General features: G+C 34.1%; 1 protein-coding gene across 1 annotated transcript in view; it reads right to left on the bottom strand.

Annotated features, from left to right (window-relative positions):
* Positions 1 to 266: 266 nt before the first annotated feature.
* Positions 267 to 27,948, bottom strand: part of LOC143253817 (uncharacterized) — a 50,754-nt gene continuing 23,072 nt past the window's right edge. The window contains exons 3-18 of the mRNA XM_076508224.1: positions 27,547 to 27,656; positions 25,990 to 26,285; positions 25,061 to 25,202; positions 23,524 to 23,649; positions 22,694 to 22,826; positions 21,634 to 21,782; positions 20,127 to 20,279; positions 19,474 to 19,723; positions 11,936 to 12,111; positions 11,181 to 11,282; positions 9,269 to 9,388; positions 8,324 to 8,418; positions 7,324 to 7,495; positions 6,457 to 6,598; positions 4,031 to 4,152; positions 267 to 3,735 (exon numbers count right to left, since the gene is read on the bottom strand). Of these exons, the coding sequence (XP_076364339.1) occupies positions 3,361 to 3,735; positions 4,031 to 4,152; positions 6,457 to 6,598; positions 7,324 to 7,495; positions 8,324 to 8,418; positions 9,269 to 9,388; positions 11,181 to 11,282; positions 11,936 to 12,111; positions 19,474 to 19,723; positions 20,127 to 20,279; positions 21,634 to 21,782; positions 22,694 to 22,826; positions 23,524 to 23,649; positions 25,061 to 25,202; positions 25,990 to 26,285; positions 27,547 to 27,656 (2,663 nt within the window). The 3' untranslated portion in view covers positions 267 to 3,360. The remainder of the gene's footprint in view (positions 3,736 to 4,030; positions 4,153 to 6,456; positions 6,599 to 7,323; positions 7,496 to 8,323; positions 8,419 to 9,268; positions 9,389 to 11,180; positions 11,283 to 11,935; positions 12,112 to 19,473; positions 19,724 to 20,126; positions 20,280 to 21,633; positions 21,783 to 22,693; positions 22,827 to 23,523; positions 23,650 to 25,060; positions 25,203 to 25,989; positions 26,286 to 27,546; positions 27,657 to 27,948) is intronic.

Genomic DNA, 27,948 nt, shown 5'->3' with positions numbered 1-27,948 from the left:
AAAAAACGTTATGTCTTATAGCAAAGCCACATCGGGCTATTTGCTGTGTCCACCGAGGGGAATCGAACCCCTGATTTTAGCGTTTTAATATCGTAGAATTATCGCTGCCCTTCCCACTGTATATTCTTATATAAATGCACCAACGAAGGAATGTAAATAAGTTAATTTAGTATACAAAAGTACAATGATACTTGAAAGCGAGGAATATTCATAATTAGTTACCCAATCCAATGTTAGTAAGGCATACAAAAATAACGCAACAAAAATGAATTACAAAATAACGTTTATTTCATTTCCAAATTTAGTTCAGCATTCAGAAATATTCTTTAAATATTGTAAATATATTTAATTACAAAAATATAAAATAAAAATTTTATGCTTTTAAAATATATTTTTTAAATCTCTTATAATCCAAGAAACATTGAACATTTGAACTCATGTTTGTTTTTTAAAAAAAACTGACACAATTATGTTCGTAAGATTAATGACGTCTTTAATGAAATCCTAAACACAAACTTCACAATATAAATCTTCAGGAAATGAAGTGTTTTTACCCTATCTTAAAACGGAAATTTATGAGGTTAAAAAACAACAACAACGAACCTTAACAATAGTATTAATTCTATTGCGGTTATGGTATTACAATTAAGACAAAAAGCAAACAAAATAAAGTGATTTCCAAACATGAATTATATTCAGTGTCTAGCTATTATGGTGGTGGCGTGCTTCCCACATTATCTGCCCTAGAAAACCTTTCTAACTTGCCTTTTTCTGGGAAGGGGGAGCGAGAAAAGAAAACTCCATGTACATTTTGTTTCGTAAACAAAAGGGGGAAGGCTTTTTCTTGAGTTTTCCCAAACCTTTTTCATAAATACGACATTACAACGTTTTAAAGAAATTAAAATAATCAGTATGCATTTCAACTTTCAGCATTATTAGACCTCAAATTTACGACTGAGCCACTAGGGGTTGTAAACAATAGATTGCCATCACGTACTGTTTTGGTGAGTTACTGGTAGAATAAACTTAATATACTATACTAAAGTTGATTATTTCATAACATTAAGTATACTTCACATATATATGCCACTTTTACTTAGCAACTACTTAATATAATTAGTTTCTATGTATGGACTTCTTATATAAATATTAGATAATACTGTTTTTAAATTGTTTGTTTTCTCACCAGTGGTTCAACAGTAATCACACATAATAATCATTTTACTGTGTTAACAGTTGTTAAAAAATGAGTAAAATGTTTAATTTGTTTTAACAACTTTTCTACCTTTGCTGGATTAATTAAAAGTTATTTTGTTTGTTGGAAGTTAAACACAAAGCTACACAATGGGTTATCTGTGTTCTACCCACAAGAGGTATCAAAACCCAGTTTGTACCATTTTATGTCCTAAGACATAGTGCTGAGCCACTGGTGGGTGAAAGTAATATTTTATTGAGAGGAATTCATCACCAAAACCTGCCGAAACAAGAGATAATTTTCATACAATTATAAAATGCAGTTATTGTGTTTAATTTATTCATAGTTTTTGTCCAAATAAATTGTATATTTTATTTTAACCATTGTCACCAATTTGTTTATTAATCTGTGCAGAAAGCTTGCGACAATAAAAGATAAAAACGACTGAAAATCTCTGAATAAAATCGCCCATTGCATTATTTTATTTCACATATATATGAAACATACATATGTTTATTGTGATAAAATGTGAAACTCTTGTCACATTACACTAATTTACACATGTGTATATAACAAGATACACTACAGTTTAAGGTAAGAAACGTCAGCTGCAGGAATAGATATTTCCTTGTAAGCAATGTACCTTGAAAGGCAACCAATCACTGCAAAGGTTTTGCATGAAAATAACTTCATTAGTATTTAAAATATTTTTTTATTATTTTTTCAAATTAGGTTTTACTTTTATGAGCCACATACTCATTGAAAACCTTTCCATGAGGAGGTGAGATAAAAATGTAGTTATCACAAAATTCCAATCTGAGCAAGCTGCCTGCACAAATCAGAATCCAGTAATGAACACAACTGATTTAATACATTGATATATAATGTTGGGTATACAAAGACACAAAAAAGTCTAATGATTTGAATGCAGTGATTCATCAGTTGAGCACCCTATTTGCTGTGCTAACTATTCAGGAAGTTTCCGTAGAACAATCAGGTGTGAGAATATTTTCCCATCTATTATAAATAAACATGACTACGGTACAACATTATTTTTATATTTCTTACATATACATATATATAGAACAGTGATTTGTTGGATCCTGTGACAGTTTACACACTGATAAATAAAGATACATATAATCCTGCACACATAAATACAAGTGAAAGTGGATACAGTAAAAACACACCTGATTGTGAAATGTATATCCTAACTAAATTACAAAACCAATACGAGTAATAGCAATAAAAGTAATCTACATATATATGGAGATTCTTATGTAGAATATTCCATTTTAATGTTTAAAACTGTTTTATAACAAATCACATTTGTTTTACACATTGATGATTATCAAAGCCATTGTATTTACCTAAAAGATTGTCTATGCCCATTCACACTATGAATATATATATATACAAATATGGACTTATGTATTAGAGTCTAACACAATTAGATTAAGTATGCCACTTACTAAGTTATAAATACCTTCAGCTTAGAATACAAATAAGGACTAAATCCATATACTTCATGGTTTTGTATACTAGTAGTAAAACAAAGGACACATTGACTTATAAGTTGTTGATGATTTCCATTTTTAAAACACACATCCTATATGCAGGGTAAAGGAATCAAACTCAGTACGGGTTTTAGTGTTATAACTGAGACAGTGCAATCTAGCAAATTAATGATTAATTCTCTTAACACTTTGTAAGCCATTGTTTCAAATTATCAATGATTTTGGTGACTGTCTTGTGTGACCTATGAAACAACATGTTGCTCCAGTCTCTATTTAATAAACACACAGAAGGAAACAAATTAAAACTTGTTTCTTTAACAGCTAATAACACCAGACCCAAAACTTGAGACAACTGTATGCAACCTGGCAGTTGTACACTATTATAAGGTGATTGGTCCATTACACTCTGTCTTCACTACTAGCAGAAGTTAAATGAATGTCAGGTTATCCATTTTTTGTTCTGCAGCTTATAGAAGTTTTAATTAACAATTACAAACATGGAATAAAAATACTCAAGAGAAACACTTTTCTTTTAACAACTGACTTTACAAATACTTTTGCTATTTGCTGTCAAGTACAAACAATAGATCTTCAAGATCTAACAAGTACCCCAACTAGGCAGCACAAAATTAGTTCATAAATATTAATTCACATGGCCTTAGAAAGTTTAAGCAGGTGAAAAGGCTTTCTCCATTTCGAATGAACTGCTTTTTTCTTCCACAAAACACTTTCTGTATTAACAGTTGTCTTTTCGTTATCCACATACTGGACATCGCTGAATGACATTACGACATTGTCAACACTACAAGACGTCTTCTTCTGTTCATCGTCATCCTTACCTCTTTTACTCCTCAACAAAGGTCGTCCTTTCACTTTATTTTTTGCTATATTAAGTTTTGTTTGATTAGCAATGGCTTTCTTCAAACTTTCAACTATTCCAACAATAGCTTTAGCAACCTCCTCTGGTGTCGCGTGTACTTGTGAAAGAACGTCCCAATCTCTCTCAGATACTTCTGGTGGGGCCTAATGTATATACATATGAAAAAAGTATAACTAGTTTAGGCATAAAAAGAGGAAAACCTTTCCAACTAGCGAAGTGATCAATATAAGAAATCATGAAGTTGGAAGCTTGGTACTATGATTTACTAAAATATTAATTTTTTTATTATTACTATTCATAATAAGGATCACAAACTTCAAACAAATTATTTATGGTTATAAATCTCTTATAATAGTATGTTACAACTTCACGAGTTAACTTATTTGTGTTACTTTATTCTTGTTTCATTTACAACCTGTAGTGAAAGACAAATTTTACCTCATATTTAACTAAGGGTATTCCATATTCTCCAGCTGCAGCGCCCCCTGTTGAAAAGACTGGTATGACATAATGGTCGTTCCAGGCAAACTCACAAACTTCATGAGCTGTGAGAGCTCCCCCTGTTGAGAAATAATAAACCAAGCAATGGAATTATTTTCTGTCAATTCTACTTCTAATACACATTTTCCAACCTCATCCCTTTGTCCTCTAAATTTCAGTAATATTAATTCCTGGTTGGTTCAAGTTTACACAGAAATATAAACAGTTTCACAAAATAAAAATGCTCATACAATGTAAATGTTAAAGACTTATTTTTCATTCTTCACAAAAGTACTCAAATTTCATCTCTTTTCCCATGAACACATGAGAGTACTTTTTCTGTCATTATCCAATGGTGTAGGCAACCTAGTCAGCTGCCTACAGCAGTATGTGGCAGGGAAGTTAAATTGGAGGCCAAGAGGAAGAAAAGTGGGCTGGAAAAGGAAACAGTGGGGAAAATGACTTTTCCCAGAAGAGACATATACATATAAGATAATGCAGACCCAGCAGTCCACTTGCAGAAAACAAAATTTAAAAAGTAATATAGAAAATCTAGTTAATTTTTTAAATACCATAGACAAAATATTAAAATGATTCAGCTGCTGGATATCATGACATAATAGTCAAGATTGTCTTGAAATAGAGCTACAGAAAATACAAATAGGTTCTATTGGAAAATCATATTTCTTCAGTTGTTTGTTCTTTTGTTTTGGATGTACCTAACATACATTAGGTGGCATGTATTCTCAAGTCATGGGTAAATCTTTAATATTCTAAGCAATATGGTTACAATAGCTCTTAGATGTTACACAAATATGGTAACAATGACCCCTGGATCTCATAAAAACATCATTGGTATGTTACACTCAACTACATTTTACCACTTCTGTTCTTTAAAATTGAGAGGGAGGGAATATTTGAAGAAACGATGGATTACCTCTGGTACACACATGGTAAGAATCATAGAGGCAAACATGTATTCTTTTATTTGTATTCAGTTTTTACTGTCTAAAACTAAACATAAATTATTGCAAATTAACATTCAATAACAAATCACTCTTGTGCTGAAGCCCCCCCCTCCTCCTCTAGGTAACTTCCAGCAAACAAGGTGTGAATATAGGTGCATCTTTTACTTGTTGTTGACAAGTGTTTTATAATATGAAAAAAAGGGCACTTCTGAGACATGAAGGAAGCAAGAGCTTTCACTGAACAATGTAAACATTTTTGAGACCAATATTTCTTCATGTAGAAACTGTACAACAGTTTTAATTTTGTTTCTTTGATTTAACAGTAAAAATACATTGAGCCGTCTCCTGTCCACTATGGAAAATTAAACCCCAAATTTTAGCACTGCAAATCTAAAAACCTACTTATGTTCCATAATCTCAACAAAATAAATAAAATAATGAATATATGTACTTTGTTCATATCATTTTAAATTAGTCTACTATAATAAGAAGTGGTACTAGTTATATTTCCTACTCTGATGTTTTAACATCACAAGCCAGTAGGGAGCAATTTTGTTGAAAAAAAAAAGCCAATCTTTGTTCTTTTAATTTGAATCAGAAGTTTCTGGACATTTTTACTGGCTAAAAAGAAGGCAATTCTCACTCCCTTTTAGCATTGGGAGCTACAAAAACGATTTGAAGTAATGTGTATCACACGTTAAATGAACAAGAAAGAGAACCATGGAGGTCTCGAAATGACATATAGAGATATTCAGAAACTGTTTGGAAACATCTTGGTAGATATTATGTAACAAGCCAAGTATAATATTATGTCTATAGCTTCTTTCAAAATGTTCCTGTTTGCTTATCCCACTGCTGACTATTGTGATGCTTCAACCTTCCTTACCAAATCATGGGTGAAATCGTTCATATCTCAGTTTAAAGCTAAACATAAAAATGTGATAGCAGAAATATAAAAGTCTTGCAGTTGCTTGATTAATGATGCTGAGAATGTTGCATTATTGATACACACAAAATGTACTTATAAGTGGGTAGACCTTACTACAAGCTAGTATGGAGACTTCAGGATGCTGTATTTTATTTAAAAATTTATTAATTAACAAACGAAAATCTGCCTCGGTAAAAAATGTCCAATATCACTCTTGTTGGGAAATTTTGTGATTGAACTTAGTTTTAATATTAATTTAACGAATTGTAGAGTAAAAACACCATCTGGCTCCTGAGGGACATGTTAATAAAACATTTTATTAATCAGTCCATTTTTTATGAATATCTTTTGGTTAATTCTGTTCTTTTCTCAGATGATGCTTCAGCTTTATGTTGAGTTCTCTTTTCAAGTTATATGGAAAAGAAAAAAACCAATTGAAACGTTGTTGTTAGAAAACTCGGTTAAAATAAATTACAATATCTCCTTACCTCCAACAACAATGCACATATTGAATACCCTAGCTACTGCTGTTTCTCGTTCCTTCACAGATTCACCTACAAAAACTGTTTTCCCATATGAAACATTTTCGAAGCTTCCATCAGGATTCTGCTTTGATTTTTCAGTGAAATCCTGACAAGAAACATTGAACGTAAGTATTCATAATTTCTTACATGACACCTTACAAAGTAATAAAACAAACATTATGATGTCATTCACCAACTTAATTAATTTACTTTTATTATCTAATAATATTTGCATATTTTTCATACTGAGCATTAGGCCAATAACTTCCCTTTCTGGCTGTTATAGTATATGATAAAGAATTGACTGATTTGGCTGAAAATGAAATCTAATAATAATGGGTGGAGACTTGGAAACAATTGTAAACATTAATAGTCGAAGGTTTTGGAAGTATATACATTTCACTATAAGCAAATTTCTCTTGCTTTACTAAAATAGGTATTACTGATGTATACTTTATTAATGCAATTTCATTATATTTTTAAAGTTAGTTCACTTTCTTGTTCATTATTCTTGTAGAACTGATGATTTATGGAATCTCTATTATTTCAAAACTAATTAAAAAATGATTAATTAGTTGCTATGACTTTACATTTCATTATAAGCTATATAATAAACAAGTACAAAAAGAATCCTACACAAATTAACAATGTAACTTTCTTTTAAAACATCAATACAAAAAATGTGTGCGACACAGTAATCATGTCGTTCAAATATTTAAAATCACTTAACAGTTAGCATGTGTATAACTTTCTGGATTATTGAGCAAATCACAACAGGAGCCCTAAACATATTTACTTTGAAATTATATCAGATTTAGGAACTTTTCTCACCTGCTGATCTTTCATTGGTAGCACGTGGAAAACACAGGCAGTACTACCGTACACGATCTTATTACTTTCCCGCACTTCATTAAAAGCTCTCGCTATGCAATCAGTAGCTCCGAAAAATCCTCCCGTGACCAATGTCAAGTTTGTTATCTTGGCTAACTCTTGACCAATTGCTCTGTGGTTGTAAAATGTTTTCTCAGGTTACAGAGGACACCGAGAGTGGCGTAGTTTTAGAATGATTAACTGTATACTACTTTTTTAGCACTTTAGGTCTTGTACTTTACAATTATTTGAATTTTGTAACAAATCTGAGTTTATCAGGTGAAATTAAGTCATTAATTATTTGATTTAGACACTGGATTATGAATCATAACATGAAACTTTATTTAAATTTCTACATTATTCAAAATAAAATTATATCTAAAAAAAGGTTTAATTACTGGGTAAAGAACAGTTCATAATTCTTATTAAGTTGGGACAAGATTTATGGGTTTTGTGTGTATACGATTGTGTAATAAATGTCATTCAGCTTAAGTTAAAAATCACTTCTAGTAAACAAAATTCACAATTTTCTGATGAAGAATCTGATAATACAGGAGTTTTAAATATAACCAGTTGTTTTACTATTACACCAGTAACCAATCGTTTTACTATCACAAATCTTTTAGTTATCAGTGGATAGAAAGATTCTCAGAAATCCAACACAGGTCTTTTACTCTTTTTGTTTTTGTTCTTTTTTTCTTCATCTTTTATAATGCTACTTCCTTAGTTGACTTTAAATAGTTCTAAATTTCTTTTGTGGCTAGCATTTACTTTTTTATTTTATCTAGACAAACTTATAACCTGCATACCATATGAACTGTCTTCAACATAGGTTATCTCTATTCTAAACAAAAATTACAACTGTTGTTATAAACTGAAAGTTTTTATAGTCCTTTATTTACAATAAAATATTGAGCTAGAATAACTTGTACTTCATTCACAAATGTTTTAAACAACTTACCGACAGATTTCTTCAGTGCGATGATTGAGTTTACTGCTTCCAGCAACGTAGACACAATTGTTGGGATCTGGTATCATTTTCATGAGCAAGCTTGCCTATACATGTCATAAAGTTATGAATATTTTAGTAATGGCCATAAAAATTATTTACATAAAATTCTACTTCTGATAGTAGTTTTCCACCTTCAGTAACTATCAAGCCCACATAATTTTCAACTATTCTAAAAATGTATTTCAAAATGGCTGAAATATTTTTTATTAACATTTTTACTAATAAAGCAGAGAATAACATTTTGACCTTCTTAGGTTAACCTGAAGATGGCCTGAGAAGGTCAAAACGTTGTTCTCAGCTTTATTAGTAAAAGTGTTAATTCCTATACCAGCCATCCTGAGATACATATTGACCTTAAGTGGGTTCCTTGTCATAACGAATTATTATAAAAATGCTAAAATCCATTTGTATTCAACCAATGAAATGCAGCAAGACAACATTATCATAAATAATAATAACTTAATTATAATTTAAGATTTTTAAATGTTAACAGTAAGAGAACTATTTATATCAATACTAATCATGTGAATCATGTTACATATATCTTTAACACTGATTGGTTGTACATTCATTAATTATTGCCATTCGATATTGATGGCAATGTTAAATCTTATTATTAGATAGGGTCCTCCTCTTCACTGGTAATCATCTGGGTGTTTAGTAGCAGAACACTACAGGTCACAATCATTAAAGTACCATTTTACTTGAGTTACACAACACTTTACCTGATACAGCAGTGGACAAAAACAAGATTTATAGATAGAAAATGTGAGATACGTGTTCAAGTATGAAAATCAAAACAATGTCTTAACTAATATGGCAAGGGGACAAACACAGAATTTATAAGAACAGAAAATGTGAGATACATGTTCAAATATCAAAACCAAAACCTACCCAAAACTGTATTTTAGCTTCTGCAACCCCTTCCTTAGGAGCCATCGATGTGTCTGGACAGAGTGCTCTTTTTATTCGTGTACTCAAGGTGGACAGGAACTGTGGATTGTTCATGTTTTGCTAGAATAATGGAGTAAGCCATATTTAAACTCAAATCTCTACACACAGCCACAAACGTTAATACAGGCTGCAAAATTCATATTGCACTATTCACAGTGTGAAAATAACGACACAGAGCAAGGTCATCATAGAATTTTCCCAAAGAAGTTCAATTCTGTCACTGGTGTATCTTAGATAAGAGTTGGTGTTTATATACACACAAGACTGCATGTCACAATGAGAACTAAATGGTAAAATGTTACATTGAATTACACATTCATGGAAGTTCATGAAAATAAACTGGATGTGTCTACTCGTTAATTAAAGATTTTGTGTGTTTTAGAAATACGTGTACATAAATCCTTTTATTTAAAAATTACTTTGTTTTCCATTATACAACACAAGCTAGCATCTTAAACTTTCATTTGAAGCATTGCATTGTTTGAAACGAGCTAGAAGTAGGGATGGGTGGGGGCAAAACACAACCACAGCCTTCTGAAGCATGTGTATCTTAGTATAACTGAGAACATGGACAATTTATATGGCCTGAATGTGATTTTACAGTACAGTGTGGAATGGTACAGTACTTGCCCGTTCAACTTGTAGGGTGAAACTGGGGAGCTTACCATACAGCACATTATAACACATAAAGGCTGTGCTAAAGATACTGTGTTCACACTTCAGCTTCATGTAGATATGGTGGCTTGTGGAAACAATTTTTAGCTGTGATTCAAAAGGGGGTTTGTGCACACTCTGTGAATACTCTTCCCATCTGGTGATGCCTCTTCAGGGAATTCAACATTTGGCTTAATTTTGTGAAATATGATGGTTCAACATTAGTTTGTTAAGAGGAGGTGAAACTTTTAATAGGGTAGATTAAACAGTAACAATAATAACAGTACTCTGATTTGATTGCTCAGTTTTTTTGCAATAGCCTAAAAAATGTTAAGTGTGTCACAAAAGCACATCTATATATTGTTATTATTTACCACTACATTTTCAGGTCATATTTTTCCTAAAAAAAAAGATTATCTGTGAATAATAAACAAGTGTTGTCTTATACACCACAATAAGATGGTCAGGGTAAATAGATTAGTAATCATCTTGTTTTTAACAGGAGGAAAACTTTCAATGAAATGAAAAAGAGGATATGTTAAAAACTGGAAGCAGTACATTACATAATATTACATAACGTCAAAGAAGTACATACTTGTCAGTATATTATGTAACATCGAAGCAGTATACACTTATCAGTAAGTTACGTAACATTGAGGCAGAACACACTTATCAGTACATTAGGTAAGATCAAGGCAGTACACACTTGTCAGTACGTTATGTGACATCAAAGCAGTACACTTGTCAGTACTTTATGTAACATCGAAGCAGTACACACTTATCAGTATGTTACATAACATCAAAGCAGTACACATCAGTATGTTACATAACATTGAAGCAGTACACATCAGTACGTTACATAGTAACATTGAAGCAGTACATACTTGTCAGTATGTTACGTAACATCAAAGCAATACACACTTATCAGTATGAAGTAGTTCAAATTTGTGAACAACTTACAAACAATAAGATATTTGTAAGTAATCACTGTTTACAGATTAAAATACAACAGATATATGGTTGTAAGTTGATTTGTGATGTTAGGAAAGTACATAGGTTCACAAATACTTATGTCTCTGTCAGGGACAAACTGAGAGGTTTACTTTTCAATAATGTTCATGTTATAGAATTTGTTCAAGCTTATGATATGGTAAAAACAACAATAACTTCACTGTTAATATCATTAAATAAAACTTACTGTGATCATGTCATTTCCTATCAACATCCTGAACCATGACGGTATTGGACTGTGGTCATATTTGATTAAAATCACTTGTTTTCTATGTTCTATGTAAAACACCTATATCAAGAAAATAATTAATGGAATATACTCTATACTCTCACAATAAAAAATTACACACAACACATTTCTTCTGTTCATCCTACACAGGTACATATGATAAAATAATAATTGAAAGGATAAATTGTTTTCTGGTAAGCAGCATTCGAAGTGAGAAAAAAAACACAAGCCAATACTGAGATTTGCAATATAGGAGTGATAATTTTGGGGGTCCTTATTCAGAAATTATTTGAAGAATTGGTGTCCCTAGGGACAATGTTATGAATTTTTTTAATATTAATGGATCCAGATTTTTGCTGATATATTCTATGCTGTTTTTTTAATGGCTGTCAAATAGCATTTTTGCTCTTGAACCATCAAACACAGTTTGTTTATTGTCTGATGTTATGAATAATGATATGTTTTTGAAAGCATAAAGTTCAATAGAAACCACAAGTTATTATTATTTACACAAATTATTGTTGTTTGCTTAGTTTTCCTCCTTCACACTTAGCTAAGAAAGAAAAAAAAACTTCTAGTACAGTTTATAACAATTATGTTTACATATTCTCATAAGAGGTATACTTTACTGGGCAGACTTGAATTATTTTGAAATTTGTTGTCTAAGCCTAACTCATCAATGTGTTAGAATTAGTATATTCTTAATAACATACCTGCTGTTGTGATGTTTTAGAACTAGTGTATTCCTTGGACACAATCACAATCACTACACCAGCTTGATTCACTTGTTGTTGGAACATCTTCAGTCGCTCCATCTTTTCAGGAGTTAAAACTGACCCTTGGCTAGTGTCGCTAATTTGAGAGATCATGCGAACTAGTGGCTTCTTTTCTGAAAGAAACCAATTAACATATTCCTATTGAATATCGTCATATTGTAATTCACTTTTCACACAAAGAAGATATACTTTACTTTTTCATACCCTTTAAAATAAACATCCTTTTCTTGAATATGATGTCCAACTTGATAAAATGAGTGTATAATTTGGAATTAGTTTGTATTAAAAAGAAAGATTTTAGAAGAGCTTTGGTTATTTTTCTCATAGTCCAAGTATGTTCACTAACATTATGTAAAAATTCCTTAATCTGATGTACAATAAGGAATGAGAAGTCTGAAACCAATATATATATATATATATACAACCATTCTTTCAAACAATTGCTAGAAGTTAATTTAATTTTTGGAATGTTTCAGCTTGTTAGAAATGAAAACATTGTTTTCTCTATTTGCTACTTAATTACTATAAAATTACTGAACATTCCATTTACTGCTTTCTTCAACACAACCAAAATCTGACATCTGCAGCTGAGGCAAACTAAAATAACAAAAAATCCTCTGAATTTGTGTTGGAGGAGTCTGAGAGGTAAGTAGCTTAGTAGTCATTGATATCAGACAGAACTAGACTACTTCTAGAACCCCTCGGTGTGGATTCCTGTACGTGGTGAGGGGACCTCCCAGGGAAGGTTCTGTTCTATCTGGTTACCTTCTCTGGGATCTAAACATCCACCCACGTGTTTGCCGTGCGTGGCGACCCGTGAAGGGGAGGAGAAGATCCTGGTGGTTGAGGGGTCCAACCCTAACACACCACTTTGGCCTCGAATTCCTGTAGACGGGCGGCCTTTGGGTGGCCCCCCTTGGGTCAATCGGCTGGTCCACTTGGGCTAGAGTCAACCAAGTACCAGTGTTGGAAGTTCTCAACGGGTGTTGTGGACATTGTGCCTGATGCTGGTGTTTGGGTATAGTGCTCACGAAACCCTGGCGTTGCTGCATTGTCCTTGCGTGACTTTTAGTGCGTCCCCTTGTAGGGCTCCATGGTGGGTGGGGTCAGTGGGTACCGAAATTTTTCTTTTCCTATGGATCCTCTAAAAATTTAAATAAAATTGTAAAAAACAGTCAATGGGTAGCGACCACGCCTTGAATACTCAGAACAGCAATCTTCAACATCAGTAACACACGCATCCTCATTTTCTTATATTACATTCTCTTTGGAAAACCTTTAGGGCAAATGTCCCCTTTTTTTATTCAAAAGGGACTAGAGGGACTTGCTGGCTCTCCAAAATCAGTAAAGAAACTTCGATCTGGTGACATATTGGTTGAAACATCCACATCCCAACACAGTGAACTCCTCTTGAATTCAAAGGCAATTGGGGATATACCTATTGAGGTTACACCCCATGCTACCTTGAATTCTTCACAAGGAGTTATTGTTGAAAGGGATTTGAAGAACGTTCCCGAGTTAGAGATTCTTGCTGGTCTCTCCACTCAAGGAGTTTCTGCAGTGAGGCGCATCTCCACTCGCAAAGATGGAATTACACTGCCAACAAATACCCTCGTTTTAACATTTACTTCACCATGTGCACCTGCCACCATCAAGGCAGGTTATCTCATTTGCAGGGTTCGCCATACATACCAAACCCTCTTGATGTTTCCAATGTCAGAGATTCGCCACTCAAAGACATCCTGTCATGGTTCCCTGACATGTGCTCGTTGTGGAGGCAAGGACCACGATGCCTATGACTGTGACATGAACCCACATTGCGTAAACTGCAATGGTTCTCACCCCTCTTACTTTCATTCTTGCCCAAAATGGTTGGAGGTAAAAGAGGTGCAGCGTTTGAAAACGACACATAACATTAGTTATCCTGAGGCTCGGAAATTGCTGTCCACAACTCCATCTCGGACATATGCTGCTGCACTTCATTCCACAACTACAGTGGGAGTGCAGACAGATCTCTCTGTGCCTCCAAAAGAATCGTTTTCAAAACAAATGAAAAGCCTTTTGACCTCCGTGGTTAAAAAGGTTGACGAATCGACTTCCACACCTATCTCTGTTCCTCCCATACCTTCCAACAAACCTCAAGATCCACGTCCTTCAGTTTCAAATACAGGCATTTCTTCTGATACATCTTTTTCTCCCACCACAAGAGACAAAACAATTATTCGTTCACGTCCTCAGTCACTGGATTCCCCTTCCAATAACAAAAGCCTTCCCACCCGACACAGAGCAGGATCCATGGAGGTTGATAGACCTCCTCCGACTAAAGACAGTAAAGAAAAAAGACGTGGTCGTAAACCGAAGGGTTCTCCAGCCACTTCACCTACCCGTTCTTAAAAATGGCCACCTTGATACAATGGAACTGTCAATGTTTACGTTCTAATCTGGATGATATCAAAACGCTGATTGCTTCCTACCATCCTGTTTGTCTTTCTTTACAAGAAACATTTCTCAAAACTGCTGATACTGTCTCCATTCGGAAGTTTTCTCTGTACAGAAATGACAGGTTGTGTGATGGTCGAGTACATGGAGGGGTGGCACTGTTGGTTGATCAACACGTGCCCACCCTGTCTTTGTCACTCAACACACCCTTGGAGGCTGTAGCCATCCGTGTTTCCTTGGGTCATACCATCACTGTTTGTTCTCTGTACCTGTCCCCTGGAAAGACATATGATCAATCAGATCTTGATGCTCTCGTTGAACAATTGCCATCTCCATTTCTAATCCTAGGGGATTTTAATGGACATCATCCTCTCTGGGGAAGTGCTATTATTGATGGGAGGGGCCGATCTGTAGAGCGGATGCTCTCTGATCACAATCTTTCTCTTTTCAATACTGGTTCTTCCACTTACTTTCATGCACCTAGTCGGTCCTTTACCACTATTGATCTCTCAGTTTGCTCCCCTTCATTATTCTCCCATTTTTCATGGAGGGTTGACAGTAATACACTAGGCAGTGATCATTTTCTGATCCTTTTGAGAGAGACTGGCCGTGGTCGATGCCATCCTACCCGCGTGCCCCGGTGGAAGCTGGATCAGGCAGACTGGTCCACTTTCACTGCTCTCGCAGAACTTGATCCTGCCATCGTAAATCAGCCATCAATAGACGACTGTGTAGCAGCAGTAACTGACTGTATTACACATGCAGCTGCTCAGTGTATTCCTAAAACCTCGACACGTTTTCCACGATATCCTCGTCCGTGGTGGAATCCTGCTTGCCACTTAGCACGGAAGGCTCAAAAGTGGGCCTGGGATACTTTTCGTAGATATTCCACACTTTCAAACCGGGTTGCTTTCCAACGGGCCCGTGCACATGCTAGGTGGGTAAGACGTCACAGCCAGAAGGAATCTTGGATTAAGTTCACAACCAGTATATCTTCTATCACCAGTTCCAAGATCATATGGGACAGGATTCGAAAGGTTAATGGACATTACAATTCTATCCCCCTCTCGATCTTACTCTCTGATGGTCAGGAGGTGACTGATGTTTGGAACATCGCTAACACTCTAGGTGAAAGCTTTTGCCGGGTATCTAGCACTTCTGCTTGTTCCTCCACCTTCCTGGCCATCAAGACTTGGGCAGAGCGATCATCTCTTTCCTTTCTAACTGACTGTTTCTTTGACTATAATTGTCCCTTTACCCTGGTGGAACTAAAAATGGCCCTTCATCGGTCTGCCAGTACGTCCGTTGGACCTGATGGTATTCATTATGACATGCTGCACCATCTATCTCCTGCTTCTCTTGATGTCCTTCTGATTGTTTTCAACCGGATCTGGCAGGAGAATGTTTTTCCTGATGCCTGGCGCCAGGCTATTATTTTACCTTTCTCTAAGCCAGGGAAAGATCCCAAGATTCCTTCAAACTACCGTCCAATTGCTTTGACGAGCTGTCTCTGTAAGACATTAGAAAGGATGGTTAATGCTCGTCTTGTTTGGTTCCTTGAATCAAACAACCTCCTCTCGCCCACCCAGTGTGGGTTCCGTCGACAGCACTCCACCACAGACCACCTAATTCGTCTTGAAACATCTATCAGAGAAGCCTTTCTCAACCGCCAACATCTTGTATCAATATTCTTTGACATAGAGAAGGCTTACGACACAACGTGGAGGTATGGCGTTTTTGAGACCTCCATACATATGGGTTACGTGGCCATCTACCCATGTTTATTAAAAATTTTTAATGGACAGGAGATTCCAAGTTCGTGTGGGTTCGACACTTTCCTGTTCTTTTGTACAGGAACTTGGAGTCCCTCAAGGCTGTGTATTGAGTGTTACACTCTTCAGTATAAAGATAAATGCCATCACTGAACAACTCCCTCTCACTGTTGCGAATGGGCTGTATGTCGACGACTTTCACATCTCATGTCAGTCGTCAAACATGAGATATATTGGCGGCAACTACAAACCGCCCTCAATTGTGTAATGGAAGTGGACTATGGCGAACGGCTTTAATTTCTCTCTCTCCAAAACTGTATGCATGCACTTTTGCCGTCGACGGGGTATTCACCCTGGTCCTGAACTTCATATCGGTGAATTTTTGTTGCCAGTGGTCCCGGAGACCAAGTTCTTGGGGCTTATCTTTGATTGTAAACTGACCTTTATACCACACTTAAAGCAGCTTCGGTCAAATGCACAAGAGCACTGAACATCCTCCGTGTTCTCTCTTCTACCAGTTGGGGCAGATCGCTGTTCAATGTTAAAGGTATATCGTGCTCTTATTAGATCAAAACTCGATTATGGATCAATGGTCTATGGCTCTGCCAGACCCTCGGCCTTAAAGATGCTGGACCCCGTTCATCACCAAGGACTTCGACTCTGCACTGGGGCTTTCCGTACCTCTCCAGTTCAAAGTATATACATTGAATCTCATGAACCTTGTCTACACCTTCGCCGTTTGCAACTAGCTTTACAATATACTTCGAAACTTCATTCCTTACCAAAGCATCCCACCTGGAAATGTGTTTTCCTTCCTCGGTGGGCAGTACTTTTCAGAACAGACGATCTGTCATTGCTCGTTTGGCCTTCGCATCCGGAGCAATTGGATGAATTGGGTCTGTCCTTGGATAACATTGCAGATTCCACAGGTCGCCCATCCCACCATGGCTTATTACAGCCCCCAAATGTGACCTTTCTTTCAGTCACCTAAAAAAGGCAGATACTTCAGATTCGAAGTACCGACTTTTATTCAATGAATATCTTTCAAACAATCATTCAGTTCCTATTTATACAGATGGTTCCAAATCAGGTAATTCAGTGGGCTCTGCTATGGTTTGCTATGGGTCAGTAGTTGCACGCAGAATCCCTTCTACAGCTTCTGTGTTCACTGCTGAACTGTATGCCATATCTCTTGCCCTGGATCATATTGCAGCTGAGCAGTACTCCAACTGCACTATTTATACTGATTCGCTTAGTTCTATACTTGCCTTGGAATCGCTACACGTTAGCTCACATCCTATTCTCGCTATATTGAAACCGACTGGCCCATTTCTCATTAGCAGCTACTTCAATCCAGTTTTTCTGGATACCAGGCCATGTTGGTATTCATGGAACGAGCTTGCAGACATGGCAGCTAAATATGTCTGCTTCAACACCATCACTCCTATGCCTATTCCGTACATGGACTATGGTGTTGTCTTCAAGGCTCGGCTTCGTGCCAGCTGGCAGTCCACTTGGAATGAGCAACGTGACAACAAACTTTTTTCAAATCAAACCCAAAATTGGACTTTGGCCATCTAGCTTCCGTAAAGTTCGGAAGGAGGAAGTTGTTCTCACTAGGCTACGCATTGGTCACAGTTTTTTAACTCATCATTTTCTTTTATCTGGAACTGATGCACCAATGTGTAGTTTGTGTAACACTCAAATCACTATCAGCCACGTTTTACTTTCTTGCCATCGTTACAATTCTCAACGACGGCAATATTTTAAACATATTTTTTCCCAGGGTCAATCTGTAACATTGGACAGAGTTATTGGTGATGGTGACTCTGTCCACCTTGATAATGTTTTTAATTTTTTAATGGCCATTAACCTTTTTAATCTCATTTAAGTGTTGCATATTTATTCATTACACCTTTTTAATTGTGGTTCCTTTTTTACAGTTTTAATCTCTCTCCTTCAATTTGACATTGGACAATGGCCAGAACATTAAATAACTCGACACCAGGACTGGAAAGGCCAACTTCAGGTGACTAACGCTCCTGTTTGAACTACTCGTTAGTCATCCTGGCGAGTTGTTATTATACTTTTGCTGCATATCATTTCACACTTTTACTACTTAACTTTTTAGTACTGGCCATATTGACTCATAACCTGGAACCAACTTCAGGTGACTGACGGTGGTTTTTATACTTACCTGTTAGTCTTCCTGGCGGGTTACGATCATTACCATTCTGCTACAGGTAGTTCTTTACAACTTTGTTGACTGGATGTCAACATTGGTTTTTACGCCATTTTCTGTTTTAATTACCGTTTTGCTTTTATCTTCAATTACTTTTACAAATTTTACTCCATTTACTTGACTTTTATCTTTTTACTGGACATTTGGCTACTCATTATTACGATTTTGCGGAGTGTCTTTTAAAACTTTTATTCTTTTACATTTTGATAATAGCTGCTATGACACATAACCCGGGAACCAGGACTGGAAAGGCCAACTTCAGGTGATTGACGGTGGTTCTTGAACTTACCTGTTAGTCTTCCTGGCGGGTTATGATCATTAACATTTTGCTAGAGTAAATATTTTACAACTTTGAAGACTGGATGTCACCATTGGTTTTTACACCATTTTCTGTTTTAATTGCTGTTTTGTTTTTACCTTCATTTACTTTTACAAATTTTACTCCATTTACTTGACTTTATCTTTTTACTGGACATTTGGCTACTCATTATTACGATTTTATGGAGTGTCTTTTAAAACTTTTATTCTTTTACATTTTGATAATAGCTGCTATGACACATAACCCGGAACCAGGACTGGAAAGGCCAACTTCAGGTGATTGACGGTGGTTCTTGAACTAACCTGTTAATCTTCCTGGCGGGTTATGATCATTACCTTTTTGCTAGAGTAAATACCTTACAACTTCTTATACTCTGCCTTCTATCTTAACATTGTAGACTAGGTGTCAACATTGGTTTTATACTTTTTTGTTTTACCTTCATTTCCATTTATGTCTATTACTACATTTATTTATTTATTTTTATTTTTTTTTTACATTTTCACCGAATGTCTGGCGCAGATAGCCTCGCTGCTTTGTGCTATAAAACACTAAATCAATCAATCAATCAATCAATCAATCAACTACTTCTAGAAAGAACTATTCATTTTCTAAGTTATGCAATTAGATTCTGAATTTCTACCACTACATGTCCAACTGTCTCAACAGTACTTAGTATTCTGACCACTGGATTTGAATTCCTTACCCCCAGCTTCTGAGTCAGTACGGGTGATGGGTGCTGGGTATTTACTTCTGTCTATACACCTGGACAACTCCATGTAATGCTGACTAAGCACACTCTCTCCTTCAGGAATTGTAGGAAGGTCTTGTGGGGTGTTGGAAGCAGAAATTGGTTTACCGGAATCGACCACGATATAGTCAGAACTGTCAAACATTTCTGTTGAGCACCAAACTTTTAAATGTTGCTTTGCTAAGTGCATCTTTAGTTGATGGGCCTAAAGGAAATTAAGATTTTGTTTTCCAAGTTATCTTTAATGTTTCCATAAGCTTACATGCATAATTATTATTGTTCAGAGGTAAAATGATTAAGTTAGTGCAGGGCAAAATCTGATACCTAACACGCTAATTCTTACCTATTCCTTCCACGTACACTTAACTACAAATTTACTTTATTCTAAATTTGTAAGATTAAATATATATTGTATTGTTTAACATTTCTAAATCAGTAACATAGTACTTATAAAAAGTATATAAATTAATAAAAGTTCCTAAAAAAATGACAATATATCTGATCACTCTTGTTTACAGGTAGTTGTAAAACCAAAACAACAGATAAAACACACATCTTTGGAAGTGCTAACTAATTAATTATTCCATCAAAGACAAATCTAATCGTACCAGTAGCCTCTGGCTAGGGTGAGCACTAATCACTACAAACTTGCTGCTGTCCATATCTTCCTGTTCTTTTCCCATGTCGTACAAAATTTTGGATGGAAATCCTTCAGTAGGGCTAGAGATGGAGTTATGCATTGCCATCTGCAGAAGTGATCCCTGAAAAGTTCTTTGATATTAATTACTTACAATAGTTAATAAAGCAGTACTAGCCATAATTGCTGTAACATTATGACATCACAATGAAAGTGCAGGAATGGATAAGGATAGTTTTTTGCATAGATATACCTTGCAGTAGTTTTACACACATTGCTGAATCAACAAATAACTCATTAATTTTGTTATTAATTTACATATTAGAAATAGTGCTTTATTTTGTGCAATTAAAGAAAACACAATTTGACATACAACTATTCTTCACCAAATTTGGCCTTATGAAACATCCACGAAATAAAAACAGTATTCCTGTACCATGTGATTTTGTTTTATAAGCTTATGCTTATCGTTTATAGACATTTTATTTCAGTATTCTCTGAACACTCAACTGAACACAGAAACCTTTACAATAGAGGTAATTGGTATACTCAATCTACTATAGAGTTAACTACTACTAGTAAGTTACTTTTTATTAACTTAAGCTGCTACGTTCTTCCCCCCTCTTACAAAAGAAAAGCTTGTCCTCAAGTCTTATCTCTGTCACTGGATGACTACTAATTCTGAACTAGGTATAAAAGGTATTTTCTTCACTAGATGATAATTTCCAGCTCTGCTACTGACCAAATTAACTCCTTAGCAATGATATTTGGCAGACAAAATATAAACATGAAACATTACTTTTACCCATTTCTATTTTGGAAATCATGATCAACAAATTTGGTTTGTTTATTTTTGAATTTTGTGCAAAGCTACATGAGAGCTATATGTGCTATCTGTCCCTAAGTTGTCAGTGTTAAACTAAAGAGAAGGCAGCTAGTCATCATCATCCATTACCAACTCTTGGGCTACTCTTTTGCCAATGAATGGTGTGATTCACTGTCACATTATAATGCCCCTGCGGCTGAAAGTGGGAGCATGTTTGCTGCGACAGGGATGTGAACCCACGATCCTCAGATTACAAGTCGAGAACCCTAACCACCTGGTAATGCCAGGCCTAACTAATTTGAAACAATGCAACAAAACAAATATGATGTTTTATCTCATTTGTGATGCTTAATAGGCTACTTTCTTTTCCCAGTTTAGTTATTTTACCTCACAAGTTCACTCATTCTTGGTGAACTCTAATTCTGAGCAATAAAAAAAAATGCTGGAAATCTAGAATGAATGGACTGTTAACTTCATACTTCTGGTTTCATTACAAGGGGTAGTACTTAAACTAGCCATGTAATGGTGTACAATAACTCAGCTCTCAACTTGATACACCTGATTTTATGATGAAGGAAACTATATAAGGTAAGTCTATTTAAAATATTTACTTTACTGACAAAACAAGTGAAAAAATAAGACAATTTCTTACTTTTCTAAAGCTCCTAGATAGCTTGCTTAGTTTTTCTTTCCTGCTAAATACTGATTTACAAAAGTCTGCAATCTCCTTAGCAACTCTCTGCATCTGTCCAGATTCCCAAACTCTAAAGTCCGTCACTTTCATTTCACATTCATTTTTGACTGTACAAAGTGAATAAAATTTCAGCAGAGAATAAGTAAAGGTTATTTGTTTTAGAGCAAAGTCACATTGGGCTATATGCTATGCCCACCACATTTTAACATTGTGAGTACATTTAACATGGTTGTTAAATCAATTAACAGCTGCATTATTAACAAAATATCATAACAATGTGTGCACTGGATAACACAATATTTCTGATTCATGATAATGTTGTGCAGTGTTGTGCACCCTTTTTATACACTGTTTCTCCTATCTAAACCTACAATTTGTTGTATTCCACCTCTCCATGCTAACTGTTATTACTGTGTTGCCTAATAGTTGTAACACTTCTGTGGCAGGTTTTGAAACTTGATGTTTAAAATTTGTGTTTTCAGATATAATTTGTATACTCCTATAGTCATTGTTATGTGCCCTCCTTCTCACTCTTTGCACCTGGTAGTTTGCACCTCCTGCTTTCAGCATGTCCCCTTCTTCAACTCTATGTTACACCACACTTCTAGAATACTTTTAATCTTAAATGTGCAACTCTCAATCAGTTGTTAAACTGAAATGTGAAAACGAATTTGAAAATCTAAAAGTCGAGCACAAACATCATATTTGCAAAATCGAAAATATGTATTTCTTATGATAGATTCGAATTAATCGTTCATAAAGCACAACAAACCAAGGATTTACACAGTTTTATAATTAATTTTGTAGTAAAAACATGTAAATAATAACTCAAAGTTTTTTTGTTTTTTTTTTCTTGTGTGTTACAACTGGGGACCAAAAGCTATAAATTTCATTGTATTTCAAGTGGATAACAAAGAGGGAGGGGGTCATTTGGGTATCAAATTTTCCACAGTCATCTCACTCCAAATTATATAAAGAAACTTTGATTTCATAAAACAAGAAAAGTAGAACTACTTACTGTGATCACTATCTGGTGATTTCCACGGTATGTACTGTGTTGATGCAAACTGGATCGCAAGGCACTCTGGGGGCCATTTGTCAAGAAAACTAACTGGAATTATTAACTTGTCAAGCACGTCGGCCAGTTTAACCTGCAAAATAGATTTATAATAAATTTATATCTTGCATCCTGGGTGCACCTTTCTTGTATGCATATCATCAACATTATCAGGTATTATCAACTTAATTGCATGATAGGCATGTGTCATTAATTAAACTTACTTACAGAAGTGCCACCCTGTGGGCAGTTGTTTGTCCTTGTAATTATTAGTTTAATGTTCATACCTCATTGACAAAAACATTTTCGTAAAATGTGCTGCTGCACAGGAAAATTGTATTGATTGTAACGATATAACCTGTAATGTTTTTATATTTTAAACATGGTACCTTACACTGAAAAAATAAGCAGTTCTTTTTAAAACACCATACTTTATTTCTTAGTATGATAATTACAAATTTACTTCAACAAAGATATAATCAAACCCTCACATACAATCCTAGTGAAAGTTTATGTTCTTGGTGTGAGAACATTTATTTAAACTTATGTTCTGCCATAAAGATATAGTTGTTACACATACCACAGTTATTTTTCTAACTGTCTGAATCTTGAATACCCAAAATGTGAAACTTTTTATGGATTTTTGTTTTTGATGCCATTCAGTAGATGGTGCCACATTGTATATAATATTTTGGTCACATACATACATTGGTACATATATACACACTATGTACATTACAGTAAGATTTACTGTTGCACATCTTGTTTGAACGTACAAACTATATTCGTACCTCTCTGTTAGTCCACTGAGTTTTTCCATACATTGGAGTTATCAGAGGTACAAAAACTGAGCAGTGGCTAATTGCATAATTCAATGCATCTTGCCAGTCACATCCAGTCTTGATTTCATGCACATCCTACAAAACAGTTCTATTATTTCTAGCGAAAGATTTCCAAAGTAGTTCAATAAAAACCTACAGAAGTCAGTAATTTTGCTATGCATCAAGCTTAATCACAGATATTTTTTGAATTATAATTAAATAATAATTTTTATAAGTGCTTTAAAACATGTTTTTTTTATAAATATCAACCATAAAAGTAAATAATTCCCAAATGAATAAGGACTAGTATACAACATCCTTGACTACATCACATGAAAGCATTTCTTATTGCCATGACTGTAAAATAATTTTAAATTTATTTCTATGTAAAGGACAACAACAGTAAAACTGACTCTTACAAACATAATATCATAAACTGACAAAATTAGTTTTAGAATTTTCCAGAAAGACTACTTGTATCAGCTTGATCTTTTCTTCCATTTTCTTTTAAATTATTATTTTTAAACTTACTATCTATACACCAAGCCTAGCTTTGGTAAGTAGGTAATGGTCTTGGGTGTCAAATTCAGGAAGTGTGTTTTATTAATTTGACATTTACTAAAAGCTACTATCTCATTCTTACTTTACACTTTTTATTGACCCGTATAATAAGTTTATAACAATTTATGAACTTAAAAATAAAACAAAATTCCCATAAATTCAAGACATTAAGAAAAAAATAAAGAAATTAAAGTTGTTTGAACTTGAACAACTAGAAGTAAGACACAGAAAGGTCTGTTAATGTAAAATATTTTTAGAAATGGTGGCACTATGTTCACATCCTGATATGTATATCTATTTGTTTGTTTATTAAGGATAATGGTACGGGGCAAGTGCTGGGGATAACCTCTAAAAACGGTGACAAAATATCAAAATTCAGTCCTACTGTTCAGATTATTTTCGGGAACTAATTAGTTTTCAGGTGCTCACAAAGGTATCTTAAAATTTTGTCTTATTGCTGCCTGATGAAGGGCCTGAAGTAATACAAGAAAACAAACAGAGTAAAGATTTATATAGACAATCTTTTATTCTAAAGTTTAGTTTTCTTCAAGCCAGTGGTGTTATCCCACTATGAAATTAATTTATGAACTTATATGTGCCTTTGATGTGAGTTGTTCCAATTCCTTGTTAATATCTGTCTGAGTTTTAAAACTCCTGCCAAAAGCTATTTATTTGTATATTACAGTTTAACAAAGTGGAGGGAACAGTCTAGATGGACTAATAAATTATGTATTATAAATATATACATATATATCGTAGTCTGTAAGCTTACTTGTTTCAGAGTTGTCTTACATTACACACAGATTCTACTTTTTGTATGTTGTACTTTAATTAGAAATAAAATTATCAAACAAAATTATTTTGAACCTTGCAACAGATAATAAATTTTTTTTATACAAAAACAGGTATTATGAAACTATGAAACTTTTAGAGAAAAATCAAATACCAAGTAAACACTGAAGCCAAGATTACATAGCTCTTGCTTCAAATTGACAGCATGTGCTGCTGCCTCTGCTCGAACATAACTAATCAGGATCGGTTTTGCCACGAGAGGATTTCCAACCACCCTGGTCCTTCTCCAGGAAATCCTAGAAAAACAAAAAAAGATTTAGTATTTTGATATGCCTATGTTATTAAACAATCTTAAATAAATGTTTAATTATTATAAACAAACATCAGTTTAAAACTTTTACTAAAACTATAGCATGGGGATATACATATGTTACAGATTTTTATTTTAAATATTTATTTTTTTACCAAAGGTAAAATTTAAAAAGAGAAGGTTGTAGGAACAAATTAAAATTATTGAAAAACCCCATAAAACAATATTCATTACACAGTATAGTGAGACTGTGTTGTTTTTACCTTTGGTAAAAAAATAAAAATTTAAAAAGAGAAGGATGTAGGAACAAATTAAAATTATTGAAAAACCCCATAAAACAATATACATTACACAGTATAGTGAGACTGTGTACTTCTAACACCAAGGTTTACTTAACTTGTGACTATAAGATCTAGCTCATCTCCTGCACAAAGTGATTTCCCACATGAGGAAAGTTTCAACAATTTAGGTTAACCTGAACTAAAGACAAATCTATACACTGAAGCTTTAAATGAGTTATCTGAACATTCTACTTTATCAACCAAAACAAAGCATAAAGTATGGAAAAGAAAGGTATGATAAATGCAGTGTAGTTTAAAAATTACTACACTTTTCTAATTCTTGAAAATCCATATGGGACTAAATAAAAAATAGTGTTTAGAAAAAGTAGCATTTAAAGATTTAATAGGCCTAACACCAGTGTTGTATGAATATAATTATTTCATAACTTGTATAGAAACTCTCACAACAGGATGTTTCATTTTGATTATTACCTTGTAAACATTGAAGATCGTTTCTTAGGAGCACCTTGGCTAGGTGTGGTACCGTCAGGAGTGTCAATTTCGGTCACTTGGTCATTCTGACTTTCTGTAATCTGCAAAGGTGAATGAGGAATTGGTTCTGGTAAAGAAGGAACCGTGTTCTGTGTAGGTCGATACTTAATCGAAATATGCATGTCTTTGAGTATGTCTACCAATGTGAGCATCAACTCTTGATTATAAGTTAGTGGCCAGCCGTGATGTTCTAAAAACACGTACTCAAGCTTTATGTGTTTGTTGAGATCATGGAGCTGAAATATGAAAAACATAAACAAAGTTTAAATCTAAATGAAGAAATAAGTATCAAAATTGCTTGTATTATTGACAGATAATTATGAGGGTTTAAAATAAAACGTGGATACGTTTAAAAGAATTTATACTTAAATACATACACAATATTTATCTTCTTAAAATGTACAGTTGATATGAGCTTTCTGAATAAGCTCGATTAAGACAGAATATTCAGTCTTAGTATCATAATTTTGAAAATTATCACAGTAACAACAACAACAAAAATATATCTTATTGAACCAGCAGCCAGTTCTTTGAAATTCTAAATTGCAGTAAGTATAAAAATTTAAAAAACAATTTGAACCTTGAAATATTTACATCAGAGAAGAAACTCAAGTTGTTGAAAGGTACTTTATTAAAATATTTGAAAATAAACACTCATGATAATGTGTTTTCAAGTAACTTCTCTGATTATACTAAGAGCAACTGTAACCAGTCAGTTGAAATATCCAATAAAGATTTTTATCTTTCTATATAAAACACATCTGATCCTTCATATTTCCACAAAGTGATCTTATCCAAATTTACAAGATTATTAGATGGGAAGATAGATAGGATTAAAGTTATTTCATTATGTGCTATGGGTGTGTAGATGATATGATGAGAGTACAGAAATTTAAAGAGTGGGGAAAAAATAGAGTAGACTCCAATTAATACAGTTTTATTTCCTTTTAAAAGGGGTGATGGACTTATGGAATGAGTTGCAACAATAAAGGCAAACATCTTCTAAGAACTTAAGAAGGTAACTGATGACTTCGTAATAAGTAAAGACAGGTTTAAAATTTGAAAATTTTCGAAGGCTAGATGAGCAAGGACACACTTGAAGAACCAGAACGGTTCCTTGTCATTACTTTATCACCATCAATGCCTGTCTTAACCTCTCCTCTACTCAGTGAACAAAATACTATATTTATCATTCAATTTCTTAAAATTAAATGATTGTAGTAGTCTTTCTCAAACAAATTTAAGTTTGTTTCCAACAATAAAGCAAATACTACTGAACTTTATTATAGTAACAGATTTATTTTTAATCGTACATTAAAATAAACTGGAAGTAATATATTAAATATACTCAGTATTATTTTATATAACTTTATCTGCATTATCCTCATCTATGTTGGTTTTTTTCAAACAATAACTACAAAGTCATTACAAAGAGAGTTTCAAATAATTTCCATTAACCCAAAATTATTTCTTCTATAATTATCAAAGAAAACTTACTTGCCCGTCAACAGTTTCTCTCACTTTTTTGACATTCCAGTTAAGATCTGCAAAGATGAACCCAAGACACTCTCCACTGGGTACTAAAATGATGCCAACCTGGTTCTTTTCTACAAAGGGTAACACATACAGAGTTAAGTAATAAAACTTTCCTTACATTAAGAAGCTGTAGTTTGTAGTTAATCAGAAAGAAACCAAAAACTATACATTTTTAAACTTCTTTTTTTTTTAATCAATTTAATTCACTTTAAATGTTACTTTGATGATCTCCAACTAACAAAACTAGTTCTTTATTACCATTATCCAACTACAGTACTGAGTTGACAGTAATTCTAAATAACAAGATTCCATCATTTTCAAAATAGATAATGGTGCAAAGATGCTCCTGTACCTTTGGGGAAC

Source organism: Tachypleus tridentatus, chromosome 6 (assembly GCF_004210375.1).
Source record: "Tachypleus tridentatus isolate NWPU-2018 chromosome 6, ASM421037v1, whole genome shotgun sequence".
NCBI classification, from domain to species: domain Eukaryota; kingdom Metazoa; phylum Arthropoda; class Merostomata; order Xiphosura; family Limulidae; genus Tachypleus; species Tachypleus tridentatus.
This window is presented reverse-complemented; position numbering and strand designations above follow the sequence as displayed.